This window comes from Trichechus manatus, unplaced genomic scaffold, assembly GCF_000243295.1.
Source record: "Trichechus manatus latirostris isolate Lorelei unplaced genomic scaffold, TriManLat1.0 scaffold00005, whole genome shotgun sequence".
NCBI classification, from domain to species: Eukaryota; Metazoa; Chordata; class Mammalia; order Sirenia; family Trichechidae; genus Trichechus; species Trichechus manatus.
In genome coordinates, this window is record NW_004443941.1 from 13,294,698 (window position 1) to 13,311,569 (window position 16,872).

Below are 16,872 nucleotides of genomic sequence, written 5' to 3' on the forward strand. Positions count from 1 at the left end.
CTCAAATACTCTGTTTACTAAGGCAGGAGAAGGGCTTCTGGTTGCCCTCAGATACCTCCAGGGTTCCGGGAGTCAGTCCTCACCACTCCCAGAGCATCTCAGTTAGGAAAGCTTTGCGTGGAGTGTAGAGTTTCTCCCACTGTGCCTCAGAAGGTCATCCTTACCTGTGCTTCTCACACCTGGAGGGCCACATCACTTGGGAGAGTTCCCCAGGAAAGTGTGACAGATGCATTTGATTTCCTTTTCTGACCAAGTTACCTCATGCATAGTCATAAGTCTACAGAAAGACCAGGTTTTAATAAAACATGGGAAATGCTCCGTCATGCAATTTGAACAATTAATTTGGCCTGGCTGTCACAAGGATTATTTGCTCATCGAGACTGGTTTCAACGATTTATGACCATAACTGAACAAAATTAAGACAAACCGAAACAGGAAGAAGAGCCATGGAGGTTTGCGACAGAAAATTTCTTTTGATGTAGATTTTAAACAGCAATTGACTCTGACAATCTCATCTCTTTGAAAATGGAAAGGCACCCAGGGGATGGGGCGATGTGAGACTGACGGGCGCGTTCTGATGAAAGGACTGAGGGTTTCCAAGGAAAGTGCTGAGTGGAAGCCTGCGGCAAACAGCCACCCAGGGTGTGAGCTGCAGGGCTTCGGCAGGGTATAGATGGCAGGCGCGATTTGGAGACGAGCAGAGAGACCAGGGCAAAGATGCAGAGCAGTGAGAGGAGCACAGGTAATTACCTAGGCATCTCACAGGGCTGAGGGGTGGCTGTTGGTTTGTTGGTTTGCTTTCTCTCGTAACAGTGGTGCAGAAGAATCATGTTCCCGTGCTTGAAATCATCACACCAACAATGGATGTACACTGTGCTCACTGTCCAGGGTGTTCCAGAATGCTCTTTGAGGTTACCACCCTTCTCTTGTAGGAGGAAAGTGCTCCAAGGAAGGCTGGCAGGCCTGAGCCCAGGGACTCTTCTCCTAGCTCTCTTGACCACCCAGAGTTGGGTGTCCTGGGCTTGGAGACACTCGCATCAGGGCCCAGTCGGGGCCACTGAGAGCTCTCCTGTCTGATGAGGCTGCTCAGCAGGGCCAGGCTGAGCTGTTTCGGAGAGCAGGTTCCCTGAGCTGCTTTGAGCTAAAGGGAAGAGAAAGCCTGTGGTAGCTATTGCTGTAGCTGCTTTTGGCTTCTCCCATGGCCTTGAGAGCGCTGGCCCTCAACCCTTGGTCTACACAACACACACACCTGGTGATGATCATACACAACTTAGACGTGTCAGGAAGCCTAAGGGCAGTTAGTCTCCTGGTGGGATACAGTGAAATCCTGCAGGAAGAGAGAGGCCCTCTGGAATGACCTCACCATGGTAGGGGCCCCTGGAGCCAGTGTGTCCACGTAACAGCTGTGGAGCAAGATGGGGCCACCAGGTACAACTGCGTGGGCCAGCACTCCCCAATGGCAAGGGTCACCATTCACACAGTCCACCCTGTCAGTGGGGCAGCTCAGTGACCCTGGGGTGAGGCAAGAGAACCTGGCTCTGCCGGGTTTTCCTGAAGTAGACACGGCTCTCAGAGAAGAAGAGGGAAAAGCAAAGGTGATACAGAGAGAAATGAGGTCAGTGGCCAAAGAGAATCCTATAACCATCGCTGACCCCTTCCTCCCCCAGTCATCCTCAGAGTCTGCTCCAGCTTGGACAGGGCCAACAGGGCTGCCACTGGTGGGTAGTGGGAGGCTCTCTGAGCAGGAATCAAGCTTTTATTCTTCATTGAGAACGTGGGGTTTAAACAGCAGTTTCCTTCTGAGAGCGACTTCACTTCATAGTAAAACCTTCATTGATCCGGGAAAGGGTGAGTACTGCAAGTTGTAGGACCAAGGGTTCCACCGAGTGAGGAGGAAAATTGCAGAGAAAAGGTGATGCCTAACACACTAGTCATTCCCCAGTGTGGCCAAGGACTAGCGCGTCTTTGCTGCACTTTACCGGCAGTTCCTCCTCTTCCCTGTCTCGCCCTGCGCACCAGGCAGGTTGGCCCAAGCACGTGTGTACACAGCTATGACTGTCTACACTATCAAAAGGTGCAGAATGCACTAAGGAACCTGTCCTTGCCCACAGGGAGCTAAAGGAAAATGTACATCTGGAGAAGATGCACAACGGAGCCTTCCGAGGGGCCACTGGGCCCAACATCTTGTGAGTACAGCGGTGCTGCCTCCCCGACCGCCCCCTGGGTCCAACGGGCCTCCTGGGGTGTCTGCCACATCATTCCCAGCCTGGTGTGTGGCATCGGCCTCTGCAGCTGAGAAGGCCACCTATGAGAGCAGCCTAGCCTGCTGGTAGAGGGGGTGCTGCCCAGCCGACACCACTAGCGGGAACCCACGGCCAGCGAGCTGACTGGCCCCAGCACTGGGCTGGACAGGGCTCTTGAGGGTGCGAGAGCGGAGCCACGTTCCCTCAGTTAATGGATTCAGTGTAAGGACACGTGGGAAAATTAGAAGGAGCAGGAAACGGAAACCCTGGCCTTCTGACGAAGCCTCGGGGAGCCTGAAACATCCTACAGAAACCAAGTGCAGCTGCAGTGGGGCTTCAGGAAGGGACACCACGGGGCCCAGATGCTCAGCTCTAACGTGGGCGACGGCATCACCCCCTCCGTGGGGGCACCCGGCCATTACACCGTCCTCTGGCTCCCTGTCACTCATCCATTCAACTCACAGCGATTGAGCACAGCCTCTGCTGGAGCCCTGGTGGTGCAGTGGGTAAGAGCTTGGCTGCTAACCAAAAGGTCAGCAGTTTGAATCTACCAGCCGTTCCTCAGAAACTCTAAGGGGCAGTTCTACCCTGTCCTATAGGGTCACTAGGAGTCGTAATTGACTTGACAGCAATGCGTTTGGTTTTGGTTTTTGTTTTCTCTTTACCCAGCACCTTGCTGGAAAGACAGTGATGAGCAAAAACAGCCCTGCCCTTAAAGAGCTTACAGTCAGAGACAGGGAGACAACAATAAACAGGCAAAGCAATAAGCAGGCGTGTGATTTTCAAATGAGAAAAGTACTAGAAAGACGGTGAACAGGGCAACCGAGTTCACTTGTTCATTTATTTATTCATTCATTCAAAAAATCTTTTCTGAGCCCATACCATGTGCTAGGCACTGTAGGCATCAAGGAAACAGCAGAGAATAAGGCAGAAGTCTCTGCCTTCAGAGAACGAGGGAGGACAGACAAGGATGAAGTAAGTAAGTAAATACATAGTATGCCTGATGGTCTTCATCGTTAGGGGGAAAAGTGCAGTTGGCTGAGGAAGAGGCGGGCTGGGGAGGGGGAGCTACCATTTTAAAGAGGATGGTCAGGGAAGACCGCCCTGGAAAAGTGTCATCTGGGCAAACACCTGAAAGAAGTCGGGGAGCAAGGTGCATAGGCGATGTGCAGGGAGGGCATTCCAGGTCGAGGGGACAGCAAAAGCAAAGGCCCTGTGGCCGGAACTTGCCTTGTGTATTTGAGGAACAGCAAGGAGGCCAGTACGGTGGGCGAGTGAGCAAAGAGGAGAGTCATAGAACATCAGGACAGCGGTGGCACAGAGCCAGGTCATGCGGGACCTTGTGGCCACTCTAAGGACTTTGTCTTTGCTCTGAGTGAAACGGTGAACCTTTAGGGCTTTGAGCAAAGCAAGGACATGAAGTGACCCAGGTATTCTTGATGTCCTAGCTCCTGCCAGTACCAACTCATGACTCTGACCACTTTCTACCTCCCACTACTATCAGCCCAACACTCTGTCCACTTCCTAACTCTTATCTGCTATCAACTCTTGACTCTACTTCCTGCCCCCACCACTATCAATCCCCAACTGCAAAAGAGTCATGTGCTCAATCCCTAACACACTAAAGAAAATAACTCTATAAAGCAGAATGAGAACATGGATTACCCAAATCCACAAGGGCACAAAAGTAGCAAAGTTCTGTAGCCCTTCGGGTGGAGGCAGTAAGGCAAATTCTCCTGCCTTGATTATTCCACCAAAGGCCCACATTAGTCATCGCTCTATGTTGCCAAGGTCGTCTGTCCGTCAATCACCTACTGGCCCCCTCCCATATGCTGGGCACTGAATACTGAGGCAGGTGGCTGAGGGGGGCCGTGCTGCCGGAAAAGTTTCACAGAGGACCAGCAACAGCCACTGGAAGTTGGGCAGAATTTTAAAACTTCCCACTGACTCTTCTTCCTGACAGCTAACTTGTTTGGCATTTTCTTTGACATTGCCTCAAGTCTGGTAAAAGTGAAACGTTCGGGACCTTGTTTGCAAAGCCTGAGTTTTCCACCCAGCTCTGCTTGCATGGCCGAGTGTTTGCTTGCTTTGGGCAGATGACTCCAGGTTGCTTTTAGAGAAGGTGTGTTCTGCTTCCCAGGGAGATGATGGCTAACGCCGCACAGCGGCCCTTAATCGCTAACCAGCCTCTGCTTTCTGAAATCTACCCCGCTGGGCTTGCTCACTCAAAGACCTCGCGAGGCATCTGAAGCCCTGAGTATTTCCTCCCAGAGCAGGACACAAAAGCTGATGTCACTGCATGTGCCTGCTGTATTCTATACAACAGGTAGTTTTTTTCACTTCTGCTAAGTGGGAGAAAGGAGAGGGAGAGGGAGGGAGAAAAGGAAAGAGAGACAGAAGAAAGGAAAGGGGGAAGAGAGAAAAAATGCTAACGAATGTAGGGCAGGTACCACGAGCTACACTCAACCTGGAAAAGAATAACGGGTGCGTATGAGAAAAACACAGCATAGCTTCTTTGCATTCAGATCTCACTGGGATGACTGAAGAGAACTAAGGAGAGAGCAAGATGGAGACAAGTGGGAGGGTTCCTCAGAACCCAGGATGATACTATCATTGTGAGGAGATTTCATTCTATGAATCAAACGTACAAGGTAAATAAACACCTTTCTCTCCTTTGCTGTTCAGGGACATTTCTTCCACCAAACTTCAGGCCTTGCCTAGCTATGGGCTGGAGTCCATTCAGACGCTAATTGCCATGTCATCCTATGCCCTAAAAAAACTGCCGTCAAGAGAAAAATTTACCAGTCTCCTGGATGCCACGTTGACGTACCCCAGCCACTGCTGTGCTTTTAGAAACTTGCCAACAAAAGAGTAAGTAAAAAGCAAAAGGGAAAACCTGCCAAGCTGTGCGAGAAACTCAGGGTTCAAAAGGGCCAACTGGTGGAGGGCTCCCTGCCCCTTCAGTCCCTGCCTTCCTGGCCAAGGTCACCGCCATGGGGCTGCTTTCAGACAGACAAGAAGACAGTGAACCAGCCCGCTCCCTCGTGGGAGTTGATTCACCCTGCAGCCAGAGGGCCTCTGAGCCAATTCTGGGCTAACTGAATGACAGCGACTTTAGCAACTGCGCAATGGTGCACAAAACTGGCAGGCAAAAGGTCCATCGGCTCTAACGCTCATCCGAGAACACCATTTTTAAACAAGTGGGGAGCAGGCTCAGGAGGGCAAAGGTCACCCAGTGTCTTCATCTTTAGTTTTAAAAAGGGACACAAAATGCTGTGGAAATTCTTTGGCTTTTTAAAGCTATTTCTTTTCCAGCAGAAGAATGTCTTCCATTACAGAACACAATCCCAGCTCCCAAAGGATTATCTTTGCATAAGGAGTGTGAGCTCCTGGTTGGTTCGTCCCCAGTGGGGGCCATCTTGCCGATTCACTTCAATCCAGGATGTAATGGCAGGGTGGCAGGGTTCCATTCTTCCCTTAGAGTAGTGTTTTCCAGACTCTTTTTTTGACCATTGCAATCCAGTACAAATGTCACATATTTAACTGAAATATGAAAAAGCAAGACTTAAACCTTTTTTATATGTGATGCACTTTGATGTTTTCTTGTCTATTTTACTTTATTCTGTTTCACTGTTCGTTTTTAATGCCAGTCTTGCTGCATTCTGTTGTTTTCATGGCCCACTGATGGGTCACAACTTGCAGTTTGAAAAACACTGCCCTGAAGGGCTATTATTCAGCCTAAGGACACAGCCTCAATCATTTAGATAAGGCGCTGAGAGAGTGACACTGGAATGCAGCTGTCTTTGTTTGGAATCAGCCTATCTATAATTAGTCTGGAGCCCTGGTGGCATAGCAGTTAAGAGCTCAAGCTGCTAACCAAAAGGTTGGCGGTTCGAATCCACCAGCCCATCTTTGGAAACCCTATGGAGCACTTCTACTCTGTCCTATAGGGTCTCTATGAGTCAGAATCAACTCGAGGGCAACGGGTTATAATTAGTCAACCAGCATGTACTGTACATGTACTGCTAGGCACCTCGCATAGAGCTTTTGTGGTAGCTGAGAAGATAAAGCACTCACTGTACTCAGAGAGTCATGCACAATTAAACCCTAAAACTGAGCTTCACAGAACGTTAATTGAGGACTTCCCACGTTCTCAACACTGTGCTAAGGCCTGAGGATACAAAGATGATCAGCGCTCATCCCAACCCTTATGGAGGGACAGCTGTGTGTGGGTAGCACACAGGAATACCAACATATAAGTATAATACAACAAATGTTAGGACGAGCTGAGAACAGCATGCTCTGGCAGCACAGAGGAAGAGTTCCTAAATGGTAGCAGGGTTTATGGAAGGCTTCCTGAGGGAGGTGACTTATGCTGAGCCTTGAAGAACATATAGGGTTTGGCTAGATGGGTTCAACAAAGGTATTCCAAGAAGACATGCTGTGCGTGTGTGATGGCACAAAGGAGAAGAGTGGGAAGGAAGTAGTGCAGAAACTAGAACAAGAATACTCATGTGTGCACAGAGGAGATGAGCCAGGAGAGAAAGCCAGGGAGAGGTGGGCTATGCTGGGCTCTAAGTGCCAGGCCAAGGAGCTCAGAGGATGGGGGACCACTCAGGAATTTACAGCAAGATGACTCAGATGTGCTTTTACAGGATATCACTCTGGCAGCAGGGTGGAGAGGGGGTTGGAAGTGAGCAACATTGGTGAGAGACCAATTAGGAGAGTGACATTGATTCTGGTTTATGATAATGCTGATTCTGGACCCCTCCATTTTCATGGCCAAGAGGGTACACCCCTTCAGAAATCATTAGCATGTACAAAGTATATAAAAGTGACTACCTCTGGGTAGGAAAAAAAGGATTACGGGGGGAAAAAGGGAGGAATTATGTAATTGTGGGCCAAGGAGCCCTGGTGGCACAAGAGTTAAGTGCTTGGCTTCTAACGGAAAGGTTGACGGTTCAAACCCACCCGGCAGCTCCAAGGGAGAAAGACCTGGTGATCTGCTTCCCTAAAGATTACTGCCTAGAAAACCCTTTAGGGCAGTTCTACTCTGTCCCATGGGGTTGCTATGAGTCAAAATTGACAAAATTGCACCTAACAACAGTAACAACAATTGTAGGCCAGTCGGTATTGGAGTGAGAAGGGAATGAGGTCACACGGAGGTCGTCTTGATTGGAATCACAAGCTTACTGACTCCCTCTGTATCCATAAAGCTCGAAACCCTGGGTGCCAGTAAAGATGGAGAGCCTGAAGCTGGGCCAGTAGGATGTTTGTGCAAACTCTGAGTTACACCCCTGCCCTTGCAGCTGCTAAGCCTGGATAATGCACACAGCTGCCTGGGCAGGTGGCCCCAAAGGCCTCCTCAGTATCTGTGATTAAAATTTCAGCAGAGATAGAGTAGACAGAACCCAGCATTATCACCTGAAGGCCAAGAACAGCCATATTTCCTGTTAACTGTAAATCTGTTCACATACAAGATCTCTTAGAGCCAGCGTCATGTACACACACACACACACACACACACACACACACACAATTTCATCCAAGTCTGAGGATTTACAATCCTGAACCAAAATGACAAGCTGTTTAATTTTTGAAAGTGAGTCCTGTAGGTTAAATAATTCTGATATACCCCCCACCTTCCTACTTTTGTACGAAGTTTTTCTTATAAAGAATTGTCTCGTGAGTACTGGAGAAGAAGAGTAACATAGAAATGTCTGTCTGAATCAGCCCATTTCTCCTTCCTCCCCAGTAAATGTTGAGCTTCTCACAACCTGCTCTCCTTTCCCTATTTTATTCATCCATTTTCTTTTGTACTTCCCTTTGGTTTCATCTGGAAATGTAAGTCCAGGCCTTCTTTAACTTTCTTGACATTCTCCCCCCACCCCACCCCACTGCCATCAGCTTATCTTCTTAACGGGGAAGATGGCAGAGTGGGAAGCACCCACCTATATTTCTGCACATAAGCAAAAAACCATAAAATCCACCTCATAATGACAGGTCCAGAATCTTCAAATCCTCCCAAAAGAGATTCCCACTTACAATTCAAAGCCAGGAACTCAGAATAGTTATTTGTTCATCCAGGTCAGCGTGGAGAGGAGATTTGCAAGGAGCAAACCTTAATACACAGTAAAGGTAGCTTTTAATGAACATTGAAAAATCCATGATTCGATATGACAAATTTAAGCTTTTCATCTCCAGAGCACACACAAAACACTTAGCATTCAGAAGCACTTTATCTGAGCTGGAAGTACTCTAATGACAATTCAGAAGCCTTTACTCTCTCCCCAGGAAGCATTTCAGTTGGGACAATGGTGCAGAGCATGACACTGGTGTAATAGGGAAGGAATGTGGATGAACAAAAGCAGAAATCAGGTTTAGTTTAAAGACCAAAAGCTCAACTGCTGCTTTATTTTTATTTATTTATTTTTTACCTCTTCTCTTTCAGGCAGAATTTTTCATTTTCCATTTTTGAAAACTTTTCCAAACAATGTGAAAGCACAGCAAGGAAACCAGATAATGAAACGCTGTAAGTATTTGCGTGCAAAGAAACTCAGGAAGCCGTATCTTGTTCTATAGACACCTTATCATTACCGGCGCCAACGATTTTCTTTTGATAAAAGTCTTGGCTGATGGGGGATGTTTGCCAAGTATTTTTTAACAACTTTCAAAATGGGAATTTCTCTTTGCAAGTGTCATCTAGTCGATCAGGTATTTGCTTCAACTGGTGGGAAAAAAAAAATCTTTGAAAAACGTATCTAAATGTTCATTCAGCAATTAAATTCTCCTCGGAAATTAAAATTTTATTTGTGGGCATTCTTCTGTCACTAAGGGCCCGTTGAAATAATAGCTTCAGTGGTAGGAATTTTCACTCATCACACGGTCAGCATTCCACAAAGACCACTTGGTGAATTAACTGCAGACAGAGCTTCCAGAAGTAGCCACTTCCCTTCAGAGGCTTAGGCCATCGTGACCACTGTGCTCCTGAGTTTAAAACTGTTCAGTCTTCCTGCTATCACTAACATATGCTGGATGGGAGCTTTTTCTATCCTACTGACTGATTTTTAACATTTTTTCCTGCTGTAAATGCTGGGTGCCTTGGCATTTCCACGTACCTTAAGTGTAAAAGCGGACACCTCAAAAGATAATGCCTGGTGTCCCTGTGCCACGTTTACTAAGATTAAGAACTTTCAGTATCCGCTCCTCTGTCTCTGGCTGAGAAATGTGATGCCCCTCTAAAATACCTGGCTAATCTCTACTCCCTCTTCTACACCTTTTATTCTCTTTTTTTTTTTTCTCCTTCCTTTCAATCTCCAAATTATATACAGGTGGTATGGTGGAAGGACTCTGGGCTTTAGGGTCCTCAGCTGGTACGACTCCTTGGCAGTGCCATTCCCGTGACTCTGGGTGTCCTTGGACAACTACTTAAGCTTTCCTGAGACTTTTTCCTCATCTGTAAGAACAGCAGAAATAGCATTTGATTCCCAGGCTGTGAGGGTGAAGGGAGTTGTTGAAGAATGTAAAAGTAACTAGGGTAGCTACTCTGTCTCCTTCTTTTCCTTTTCTTTCATTTCGGTCTGATGCCATCTATCCTCCAGTGTTCCATTCCCTCACCCTTTCCACTCTTCCCTCTCAAGATTCCCTCAGACCCCTTTCCACTCTTCTCTCTCGATATTCCCTCAGTCAGACACCTTTCCACTCCTCCCTGTCAATATTCCCTCAGACACCGTCCCACTCTTCCCTCCCGATATTCCCTCAGACACCTTTCCACTCTGCTCTCTTGGTATTCCCTCTGTCAGACATCTTTCCACTCTTCCCTGTCAATATTCCCTCAGTCAGACACCTTTCCACTCTTCCCTGTCAATATTCCCTCAGATACCTTTCCACTCTTCTCTATGTTCCCTCAGTCAGACACCTTTCCACTTTCCCTCTCGATATTCCCTCAGTCAGACACCTTTCCACGTAATTCTTGCCACCATATGGCTTTATTCTCCTGAACAGGAAGCCATTTCTGGGTACAGTCAATGGTGGAACCGAGCGGTGGCTTGGGGGGAGGGAGGACTTTAGCCCATCCCCAAGAATCCTCATCAGCCTGCCCCAAGCCTACCACATGACCATGCAGTCTGGAGTTTGCTATCTAACACTGCTTTAAGATAAGTCGCCTAATCTCCAACAGCACCCCCAAAATGACCTGAAATTCATATACATTCTAAGTAGAGTGCACTTGCTGTGAAAGCATTCTCTACAATTAGCCCTCTACCTCCCACTTCCTGCCAGACTACCATTCCTGAGTGCCTCGGATGTAGAAATTCTAGAACAGCCACTAAGCCTTACCTGCTCTCCCCAAGATATCACTGTCTCCTTCCTCACTGTCTGCCTGTAGTTCCTGTCTTTCCCCCTCTCATTCTTCATTGGGACTGGAGCAGCGGTGCCACTAACAGTTAGAGGTGCTAACTCCCATGGGCGTCCATTCACCCTTCCCAGCACAGCTCGTGCTGGGCTTTGTCAATAAGCAAGATGCCACCTCAGGAGCCCTCCCGGGACGAAACATAAGTCACAGCTGGTGGGTATTTGGTCTGAAGACAAATCACCAAGGAGAAAAATCGCCAGACATATGCCCTGTAGGGTTAAATATATATATAAAAGAAAAGGCAAAAGACTGGGCAGTGGAGGGGAATCGTGTTTGACCTCTTGTTGATATAAATTTATTCAGAAAGCATGAGAGAGTTTTTAAAAATTTTGGATCAATGCTTCTAACGGCAAAAATAAGTTTTATAATGAGAAAGGAATAACGGAAATCAAGACAGCAATAGTTGGAAGGGTTTTTACCTGATTAAAAAAAAAGCTATTATTTTGTATGAGTCATCCAGGGAGCTTGCTTAAAAAGCAGATGGATTCCTGGGCTCTGTCCCTAGAGATTTTCTCAGGGTTTGGTGTAAAGCCAGGAACCTGCATTTTAAAAGTACCCTGGGTGACTCAGGTGGGGGTGGTCCAAAGGCGGTACTTTGAAGGGCACAGAGAGAGTGAAGAGAGGGAAGGCCTCTGGACTAAGTATGGATATGAAGACCTAGTGCTGTCACTGTCCCCTTTCATGGTGGTTCCCTTACCAATTAAATGAGGGGTTCAATAAAATGAGATGGTCTTTCGGACACTAAGAAATGAGTGACCCATTTTCTTTAATAGTTCTTTATAACCACCTTATCCCTTTAAAGATAGGAAAATATGTGTAATTCTATTGCTGCCCATGAGACAGAGAAAAAGCAATGTGCTGCTTATAAAGGTATTTACCAGTAAAACAGGTGAGGCTCCTAAGCCATCTCCTGCCAGAGCAGCAGCCCTTCTCTAGTTCCATACTGGTCTCTCTGACACTCTAGTACCTTTGTGGAGTCCCAGGTCATAGATTTGTTTTTTTGTTTTGTTTTGTTTTGTTTTTAAGTCTGTGCCTTCCCCTTCAATAACTGTTGTGTATATTTCATTCACTCACTATATTAGGTACACACTTCCTAATATACAACATGAGCAGTTAAGCTTTGAGAAAAAAAAAAAAACTCAACTGCTGTCAAGTTGATTCTGACTCCCAGTGACCCTACAGGACAGGGTAGAACTGCCCCATGGGGTTTCCAAGCAGCGGCTGGTAGATTTGAACTGCCAACCTTTTGGTTAGCAGCCAAGCTCGTAACCACTGTGCCATTAGGGCTCCTGAGCTTTCAGAGTAGAGGAAAATACTCTTTTAATGTGTGAGGAACCCTAAAGTGAAATACATATGTGTAATGGCCTTGACAGGAAAATCATATCCATTTCTCCAGCTCCCCAGATTGTATTAGCAGACTGTAGGCAAAGAGAAAGCTTGCTGACTTTACACGCATCAGGCTGTATACTCTCATTGTCCCTGAATCCTCTCAATTCTGCTCAGAGTCAGGTCATCCTTAGCACCTGGTTTAGATTTACCCATTCCACAAACATTTATTGAATGGACCCTCTGAGCCAAAAACTGTGTGAGGTACTGGGATTTCAGAAATGAAGAAGTACGCATCCCCTGCCTTCAGGAAGCTAATAGACTATTAAAGAAGGAGACCTGCCTCATCACGTGTTGCCGACAGACGGTTAAAGAAGGAGACCTGCCTCATCAAGTGTTGCAATAGTTTGATAACTGCAGTGGACTAAGTGCAGCCCTGGCACAGAGGAGAGGTGGTAAACTCCTTGGAGGAGTAGAATCAAGAAAGGCTTCCCAGAGAAGCTTGTCTTTAAGGGTAAGGAGGAATTTACCAGATGGATGAGGAGGGGAAGGAAATTGCAAGCAGGAGAAACATCACATGCAGAGGCTGAAAGGTGACAGAGCAGGGCTTATTCAGAGAACCACACGTCATTTCATGTGACCAGAGGGAAGTCTGCATGGGAAATCTGCAAGAGGTAGTAAGAATTCCTAACATGTACTAAACACTTAATGTGTGTCAGGCACTATTCTAAATGTTCTCCATGCGTTACACGTTTAGTCCTTAGCACCATCGTACAAGGGAGATACGACTGTTGTCCCTATTTGGCAAGTGAAGAACTTGAGGCATGGAGATGTTAAACAGCTCCCCCGGGTTTGCGAAACCTGTAAGCAGCTGAGCCAGGACGGGAACCAGAGCAGTAGGGATCCAGAGTGCGTGCACTAAATTGCGAGGCTCTGCTGCTGGAGTCCCTGGGTGGTGCACATGGCTAATATGCTAACTGAAAGGTTAGAGGTTCGAGTCCACCGAGAGGTGCCTTGGAAGAAAGGCCTGGCAGGCTACTTCTGAATAATCAGCTGTTGAAAACCCCATGGAGCACAGTTCTATTCGGACATACTTGGGGTCACTTGGTTACTGGTTAAGTGCTTCTTAGAGATGAGACTGGAGAGCAGGCAGAGGCCAGACCAAGGCAGGCGGTGGAGGTTATCACAAGGAGGCTCAAACCTAGGGCAGGTTTGAGATGGGTAAGTGAAATTCACAGATTTGTCCTTAGGAAAGATCACTCCAGGAGGAAGGTACAGGATGGACTGGGGAGAGTGCTGCAGATGGAGGAAGGATGCCAGGAAGAAACCTAACGTAACTGTCCCGCAGGAAAGGGTGAAAACCTGAACTCTGGCAGTAGCAGTGGGGTTGGGGGCAGGGACGGCAGGAGAGGGGCTGTCCCTTCTCTAGGGATGGAGTCCCTCTTCAGTCCACCCCCTCTCTGTCTTTGACTCACACCCCTCAGGACTATCTGCTTTCACTATTTCTCCCTATTATCCATGACTATATTCTTCTTCCTTTTCTCCCATGTTCCACTAATCTATCCTTGATTTCTAGTTATCTGCCAGGCTGTTTGATTACCCAAGGCCTTAACTGCTAACTGGTCCATCACTAGCTGACGATTTTCAACAATGCTCAGCTTACAATCTCATTTGTGTTGTTCTGCAGACAAACAGCTCAGTAGCAGTTTGGTTGGCAACTAAATGAGATAAACAGCTGAGAAAAATGCCAAGAAAGGATTCTTTTGGATTTAGCAAGCATACATTGTACCTCTACATTTGTTTTCCAAAGAAAATCATCCTCTGTAAACAGCTTCATTAAGTCTTTGCATCAGTGTGTAAAATCTATTTAAAAAAAAAAAAAGTCTAACTGGCTTTTCGTTCCCTTAAGAACTCCTACATCAATTCAGATTCTCAAATAATTTAACAAATGTAAGGCTGAGACTGTTGTGGTTTTGTTTTGTTTTGTTCATTAGGCTTTAAAAAAAAACACTAAGGATGATTTTTGAATTTTTTAATACTCAGAATCATACAAAATCTCTTGTTCACATTGCACCGAAATATTCTTCTTACAGTTACTCTGCCATTTTTGAGGATGAACTGAGTGGCTGGGATTATGACTATGGTTTCTGCTCACGTAAGACTCTCCGATGTGCTCCTGAACCGGACGCTTTTAATCCCTGTGAAGACATCATGGGCTATGACTTCCTCAGGGTCCTGATTTGGCTGATTAACATCCTAGCCATCATGGGAAACATGACCGTCCTCTTTGTTCTCCTGACCAGTCGTTACAAACTGACAGTGCCCCGTTTTCTGATGTGCAATCTCTCCTTTGCAGACTTCTGCATGGGGCTCTACCTGCTGCTCATCGCCTCGGTTGATTCCCAAACCAAAGGCCAGTACTATAACCACGCCATAGACTGGCAGACGGGGAGTGGGTGTAGCGCCGCTGGCTTTTTCACTGTATTTGCGAGTGAACTTTCTGTCTACACCCTCACGGTCATCACGCTAGAACGATGGCACACCATCACCTATGCTGTTCAGCTGGACCAGAAGTTGCGATTAAGACATGCCATTCCGATTATGCTTGGAGGGTGGCTCTTTTCTACCTTACTTGCTATGTTGCCCCTTATGGGTGTCAGCAGTTACATCAAAGTCAGCATTTGTCTCCCAATGGATGTGGAAAGCACTCTCTCGCAGGTCTACATATTAACCATCCTGATACTCAACGTGGTGGCCTTCATCATCATTTGTGCTTGCTACATTAAAATTTATTTTGCAGTTCAAAATCCAGAGCTGATGGCTACCAACAAAGATACCAAGATTGCTAAGAAAATGGCAATCCTCATCTTCACCGACTTCACCTGCATGGCACCTATCTCTTTTTTTGCTATCTCAGCTGCCTTCAAAGTGCCCCTGATCACAGTAACCAACTCTAAAGTTTTACTCGTTCTTTTTTATCCTGTCAATTCTTGTGCCAATCCATTTCTGTACGCAATTTTCACAAAAGCATTCCGAAGAGATTTCTTCCTTTTGCTGAGCAAATTTGGCTGCTGTAAACGCCAGGCTGAGCTTTATAGAAGGAAGGATTTTTCAGCTTATGACTCCAACTGCAAAAATGGTTTCACTGGGTCTAACAAGCCTCCTCAGTCCACCTTGAAGTTGTCTGCACTGAACTGTCAATACACACCTGGTCCTAGAGAAGACTTGCTGCAATGAGTGTTAACTGTTACGTTGGTAATCACATTATTCAGTTGTACCTATACCTGTGCCAGTAATTGTAACATAAAGAATTGGTTTTAGGAAATTATTTATCCTTAGGCAAATTCAGCAAAAAGGAACCTCTCTCTGCCTAGCTCAAGGTGTGATCCATGGGCTGCTGCCAGTCTGAGAACTATTTTTCAGTGGTACATGATGACATAAAATAAAGAAGTTGAGAATGTTTAGAAACTTTTATACCAGTTTTGGTGGAGTAATTTTATGTGTGTTGAACCTAATTCAAAAACTGGGGTGGTATTTTACATGTCTTTGGTTTTATCTCATTCCATTTTGTTGTAATATTTATTGCATTTTACAAAAATACTAGTCCATAACAGATAAGAAATTAAAAAAAAAAAAACTGGTCCTTCTCCTCAGATAGTATGAGAAACATGCTCTAGAGATGCACTGTCCAATCTGGCAGCCACAGTCACGTGGCTAAATTAAAATAAAATTTACAATATAATTTCTCAATTGCAGTAGCCATATTTCAACTGCTCAATAGCCACAAGTGCTTAGAGATTACTGTCCTGGAAAGCGCAGAGAACAATTTCATCACCGCAGAAAGTTCTAATTGGGTAGCAATGTTTTGGAGCCTTTCATCTATCCTGTCTAGATTATACTTATTTGAAATTTAATGTAAGGTAGGCATCTGAAGGCACATTTCAGCCTATTTGCTTAGTTCGGTGTTTAGCCTCTAAAGAGCAATGAAACATTAAGTTGTAGACTGTAAGCTCCTTGCAGGTAGAGACCATATCTGTTTTGTTTCCCTGTCTCCTAGCCTGGGATCTTGGTAACAGTATGCAACAAATGTGTGAATTACACTGAAGTTAATGAAATCTGTAAGAGAAAACTGTGTTGTCTTTCTAGGGCCCCATCTTTTTATCAAACTAAAAGAAAATATTTAAAGATACTACAACGTTCATCATTTTTATCCTTCGGTGTGTATAAAAAAATGCATCCAAAATAGAAAGTGTTTTTATTTAGTTGCATTGACTCTTACAGGACAATGACATTATGCTTTGAATTGCAGTGTTCTTTGTGTGCTCCTTTGACTTTTTAAAAATAACTTTTATTAATAAGTCACTATATGCCAAACATCTTGATAAATATTTTATTTAACCCATTTAATCTTCACAAAACTCAATAATACGGATATTATCTGCATCTTATAGCAGAGGATTGTCTGATTCCAAATGGCCAATACCAGTCCATTTCAGCTCACTAATGCCTAACATTCGATTTCATTTTTGATGACTTCCGATTTTCCTTGAAAATGGATGTCAGAAGGGACTCAGAAACTTGCTCTTGAATGTAGAGTAGCTAAATGAAATGAAAGAAATGAGGAAGTCAAAGAGCTGAACAGAAGATTTCAAAGGGTGGCTCAAGAAGACAAAGTGAAGTACTATAATGAAATATGCAAAGACCAGCAGGGAAGAAGATGGTCAGCATTTCTCAAGATGAAACAACTGAAGAAAACATTCAACCCTCAAGTTGCAATACTGAAGGATTCTATGGGCAAAAACTTGAATGAGCCAGGAAACATCAAAAGAAGATGGAAGGTTACAGCCTAGTTTGGTGAGTAGTGACTGGGGTCTTAAAAGCTTGTGAGCG

At 45.7% G+C, this 16,872-nt stretch overlaps 1 protein-coding gene across 1 annotated transcript in view; it reads left to right on the forward strand.

Annotated features, from left to right (window-relative positions):
* The window catches only part of LHCGR (luteinizing hormone/choriogonadotropin receptor), a gene marked incomplete at its 5' end in the record, with an annotated part of 74,207 nt that extends 58,981 nt beyond the window's left edge, over positions 1-15,226 (forward strand). The window contains 5 exon segments of the mRNA XM_004369593.2: positions 2,112-2,186; positions 4,929-5,114; positions 8,695-8,775; positions 14,076-15,189; positions 15,191-15,226. Of these exon segments, the coding sequence (XP_004369650.2) occupies positions 2,112-2,186; positions 4,929-5,114; positions 8,695-8,775; positions 14,076-15,189; positions 15,191-15,226 (1,492 nt within the window).
* Between the last annotated feature and the right edge of the window lie 1,646 nt (positions 15,227-16,872).